Source organism: Sinocyclocheilus rhinocerous, unplaced genomic scaffold, assembly GCF_001515625.1.
Source record: "Sinocyclocheilus rhinocerous isolate Xijiao unplaced genomic scaffold, SAMN03320098_v1.1 scaffold362, whole genome shotgun sequence".
Lineage (NCBI taxonomy): Eukaryota > Metazoa > Chordata > Actinopteri > Cypriniformes > Cyprinidae > Sinocyclocheilus > Sinocyclocheilus rhinocerous.
Window position 1 is genome coordinate 78557 of NW_015639507.1, and position 5459 is coordinate 84015.

The following is a 5459-nucleotide window of genomic DNA, read 5'->3' on the forward strand; positions in this document are numbered from 1 at the left end:
GTATTTTGACAATTAATCAGATTTTCCTCCCAAATTCACATCATGAAAATAAATGTCACAATGTCAATAATCATAATGGTCATAATTTTTTGATGTAAATTTATATAAATCTTTTTTTTTTTTTTTTTTACTTTTATTTATAATTTTGTTTTAATTTTCAACCCATCAACCCAACAGACACAACAGAAAAATATCTGCATATTCCGATTACACCATCGCTGTGAGTTTTATACCAGAGCAAGACATTGCTTGACATCATTCAATCACATGTATATTGGAAAAAATATTTGAAATTGAGAACAGAAAACACTGACAGAAAAACTAATTTAAGGCCTCAGTCAAATGATTCATTTGGATTGGATGAACTTGATAAGGAATGAAGAACTTTGTGCTCTGGACCAAATATCATTCATTTCCATTCGTAGATGCTGTTAGATTTTGGCGGAGAGTGCTAATGTTTTTATACGCATTTATATCTGCGCAAGTGTTCAGGAAACTCATTACAGGGACTTCTGGGAGATCACAAACCCTCCTGAGCCTGCAAGATTCAAGATTCAGTACAGGACACATTATTAATGAACAAAAACCTTTCTTAAAAATAAACATTCGGGCAACAGTCAAAAAAAATATGAAGTGCTCTTATGACACCACTACCAAATTATAGTCTGATATTCACAGCTGTTTGGGTCCATGGACTGTAACGGAGAACAGCAGAGAGAAATGCATGGTCATGTGACGACCGTCACTCAATGTCCGTCTCCTGCAAGTGTCCAAACTCTCTCTGACGTGGTTTGATCGAGCGCAAAGTGCTTGCCTCGTTTCGGGAACTCAGGAGGAATTATGAGAGACTGGCACACGGATGCGGGTGACTCTCTCTTCCTACGATTCCCAACTGAAAGCAGAAGAATCACTGAGTCCCAGAGGGCTGGAGGTCCAGCAGGGTCTGCGGTCAGGTGTCTGTGTCGGGTCTAGCGTCCTATGACGGACAGGAGCTGTCAGGAGTGGGAGGGTTTGGAGAGTCAGTCTGAAGATTCAGTTCTTCACCCGGTTCCATGGTGTTACAACTCACACAACCCTAAAAAAAGAAATAAATATGTTGGATCATGATGAAACACAATAAAGATAGCAGTCGAATGATGCAAACCAGCAAATCAGCATATTACCGTATTGGCCCAAATATAAGACGACCCTGATTATAAGATGACCCCCCTTTTTCCAGATGTACCTTTTGGAAAAAGGCTTTTTAAAAAACAAATCTTGTTTTTTCTCAGTAAAACACATTTTGTCTTCAATTATTTTCATATTGCATATTTTTCCTATTTTAATTTTTGTTTTGAAAGTATGGTAAAAACTGGTAAAATGTACCAACAATCACATTGAGCATTTTCTTAAAAAAAAATAAAAAAAACTTACCAACCTCAAACTTAGTGTAAACAGTAGTGTAAATGATTAATATAGCAAAAATAGTAGACCTTCAGTGGTCTCGACATTTTTGACTGGATCTAACAATTGGTAGTAATCAAAATTAAATCATAGCATCATAACATATTCCTTTGATATTTTGATAAACTTATAATCAAGTTAATTATAGAAAAATATTTGCAATTATAAATGTATTTTAAGATATTTTTATATATTTTAATAATTTGCAACACACATTTACATTCATTCATTTAAACCTGTATTTCAGACATTTTATAAACATGGTTGCAAATCACATATCAAATAAATGTAAAATAAAACATTTAGCCTTACCTCCTGATGAGCAGGGGTATTATACTTAACTAAAACTAAAACCATACAATTACTTTTGTTACTTGAAATAAAATAAACATGAACTGAAATAAAATATATAAATATGAATAATAAAATATAAATAAAAAATATATATGTACTGTAAAAAACTAAAATTTCAGCTAATTGTCAAAGCAACATTTAGTTTAACTTGATGTACTAAAATAACTAAAGCTAAAATAAAAAATAAAAATAAAATAGTACGTGTGCGTTATATATACATATATATATATATATATATACACACACACATATACACACATACATATATATATATATATACACTACCGGTCAGAACGATTTTTAATGTTTTTACAGGAGTTTCTTATGCTCATCAAGGCTGCATTTATTTGATCAAAAATACAGGAAAAAATTAAATATTGTGAAATACTGTATTATTATGATGCAAAATAACGATTTTCTATTTTAATATACATTAAAATCGAATTTATTCCTGTCATGCAAAGCTGAATTTTCAGCATCATTACTCCAGTCTTCAGTGTCACATGATCCTTCAGAAATCATTCTAATATGCTGCTTTATTATCAGTGCTGGAAACTGTTGTGCTGCTTAATATATACTTTTTCAGGATTCTTTGATGAATAAAAAGTTAAAAAGAGCATTTATTTAAAATAGAAATTTTCTAACAATATACACTACTGTTCAAAAGTTTGGGGTCAGTACATTTTTATTCTTTCTTTTTTTGAAAGAAATTAAAACTTTTATTCAGCAAGGATGTATTAAATTGTTAAGTGATAGCAAAGATTTATATTGTTAGAAAAGATTTATATTTTGATAACTTATATATTCATAACTATATATTTATAACTTTTTATTCATCAAAGAATCCTGAAAAAAGTATCGCAGTTTAAAAAAAAAAATATTTGGCAGCACAACTGTTGCTAAACTTTTGACCTGTAGTGTATATATATATATATATATTATCCAGATACAAAATCTTCTGTTGATGAGGCACTTCTTTTCACTCAATGTAGAGAATTTTTATTTTATTAAATTCAGATCCAACCACTATTGAAAGTGCCATATATTGGAACAATGTGCATTATCCAAGTCTGTCGTAAGATAAGATTTTATAATTGCTCTTATGTTAATCGGCCATGCATCCATTTATAAGTAGACCATCTCAAATGAAAGAATATGGCCAATATACTGGCCTATAACGATACATATGTTTGATCCTGATGTAAATAAGTTGTAGACCTGTGTGTTGATCTCCTGTGGGACCGTGTACTGATGGATCCAGGGATGGACCTCGGCCAGCTCCTTCTTCTGGTCCTGGGTGAACCAGGGCTGCCTGGGCTGCATCAGAACCAGCTTCTCCCTGTCTTCTTGAAGAACCTGGGCCTGATCCCTGCATGGATATCCACACACACAAAATAAAACTCACTTACGCTGCCTCATACGTTTGTTTGATGACACTAGACAGCACACTGCTTTGATTTCAACATCTTAATACTGTAAAAACATCTAGGCCTGGCAGATTCGCCTTCTCCTCCGTTCATAATAAGGTGCTTGTGTCACCTAGTCAAGCTCTTTATCACGGGTCTCATTGTGTACCGTCACCTGGAGTCACCTACCTCAGGGCTGACGCAATGAGACATTTAGCTTGATCAGAACTACCTCGGCAAGAGAGCCTGGCAGCGCTCTCTTTCTCCTGTGGAAAGAGATGCTCAAAATGTCACGTTTCTCTCAGGTTTCTCAGAAGAATGAGCGGGGGAACCCAGGATTCAGAGAAAGAGAGAGCGAGAAACGTTCCGGGTCTGGTACCTGGGACTGATCTGATAGGTCATCATGACGGGTTCGGGCGTCTGCTTGATCATGCTCCATAACGGGTTGTCCACGTGCTTTTTGAAGGTCGTATGCTCCCTTTCTTGGGCCTCCGTGGACTTGCGCGCTTTCCGCGACGTGTCCGACGAATCGTTGCTGGCGAAGTACTTGCTGCTATTGCTGCTGCCTGTGAATGTGAAACGTTAGGGGTCAGTTTAATGAAACTTTTGTGTTTCATATAAAAAAAGGAAGTTATACAGGAACAAAATGAGGGTGTGGAGTTTTATTTTTAATTGAATTTCCATTAAAATAATCTTGTGGAAGACGTTTATGTAGTAGAAATTATGTAACTGATAAAACACCATCAAAAAACAAATTATGGTGGAAATGGCATTTAATAAATAATAAATGCCATTTTACATTTATATTTTTTATTTTATGTCTGCAATTTCATATGTGTATGGCTGATGGTAAAGCACTATAATACAAAAAAATAAAAAATACACACCATGCCCTGATTTTATACATGGGGAATGATCTATTTTTATTGGTATTATATAGCTTGAGCATCAGCCATACACATTCAAAAATGCAGAAATATAATATAAAATAAAATAAATGAAATATTTATGAAAAAATATTTAATTAAATAAATTAAATATACATTTTAACACATTTTACACAATATTTCACTCAAAATGAAAAAGAAAAAAAACTATATATTATATATTTACATATTACATTTATAGTAATTTAATAAAATATTATTGAATGCTATTTAAATATTGCTTTAAAGTTTTGTTTTAAGGAATTACTGACTGACACAAGGATGAAATACCATTTCTGTTTAACCAATGCCAATAATCTCAAAGGACAGAAACAGTCCAACTAACTGACGACTAATTAACCTATCACTAGTTCAAACCCTAGATAGGTTGATCTATTAAAGTTAACCAAAACTAAGGCTACGTCCACACGAAGCCAGAGCTTTCCCTATCCAATCTTTTTTTTCCCCTCGTCTCAAGAAATATCTGCGTCCACACGAAACCACGAAACCGACACAAAACGATGTAGTATACATGCCAGACCAGCATGTGGCGCTGTAATGCTGCCACAGAGATACACTAAAAACAGAGAAGACTTGTGGACTATGCGCATAAACCTTGGAACAATACATTTATTAATCTGTGTTAATGTTAGTTAATAAAAAGACAATCGTTCAGTGTTTGTTCATGTTTTTGTTGCTGTAAAAATATCGGTTTCACTCTCCCAAAACGCCGGATCCGACTGGACGAAACGCCTATACGATACAAAATGTATGCGTATACAGCTAAACGTGTCTCCGTGAGGACGGGGCCTAAGACTGAAATTTAGAACAAAACAAAAATCATAACAAAACAAAAAATTTTCCTGATAATGGAAATTCAATGCAAAAAAAAACATGCATAATTCTTTCCACACAACATTCAGTGTCATGGACGAGTGATTTTGAACAGCACCGGTATGGCTGGTAGATGTTTCGTTAGAACAGAGTCCCGACCCGGAGCCCAGAGAGCCTCCCGACTCCCCGGAGCCACTGCCTGAAGCGTTGGAGCCGGTTCCTGAGCGGGCGTCCTCCTGTAGCAACTGGTCAAGCATTTCGCTGGAGGTAAAATGGGCATCTTGGTTACCCGACTCGCTGGGAGCATCCACCTGTGAGCAGAGTCATGCTGATCAAGCCAGTAAACTTCACTCAAACTTTAGCTTCATAATTAGTGGAACTAATTACTAATCTTTAAAGGGGTCATATGATGCGATTTCATTTTTTCCTTTCTCTTTAGAGTGTTACAAGCTCTTGGTGCATAAACAAGATCTGTAAAGTTGCAAAGACTAAAGTC

At 34.8% G+C, this 5459-nt stretch overlaps 1 protein-coding gene across 5 annotated transcripts in view; it reads right to left on the minus strand.

Moving 5' to 3' along the window:
• Window positions 1-260: 260 nt before the first annotated feature.
• LOC107751173 (period circadian protein homolog 2-like) overlaps window positions 261-5459 on the minus strand; it is a 25843-nt gene continuing 20644 nt past the window's right edge. For 4 of the 5 annotated variants that reach the window (XM_016566802.1, XM_016566800.1, XM_016566801.1 and 1 more), the window contains 4 exons: window positions 5082-5274; window positions 3583-3769; window positions 3016-3166; window positions 261-1075 (listed from right to left, as the gene is read on the minus strand). In XM_016566802.1, coding sequence (XP_016422288.1) covers window positions 977-1075; window positions 3016-3166; window positions 3583-3769; window positions 5082-5274 — 630 coding nt within the window. In that variant the 3' untranslated portion in view covers window positions 261-976. Of the gene's footprint in view, window positions 1076-3015; window positions 3770-5081; window positions 5275-5459 lie in introns of those variants that run through there. The other variant, XM_016566803.1, reaches the window with a different exon arrangement.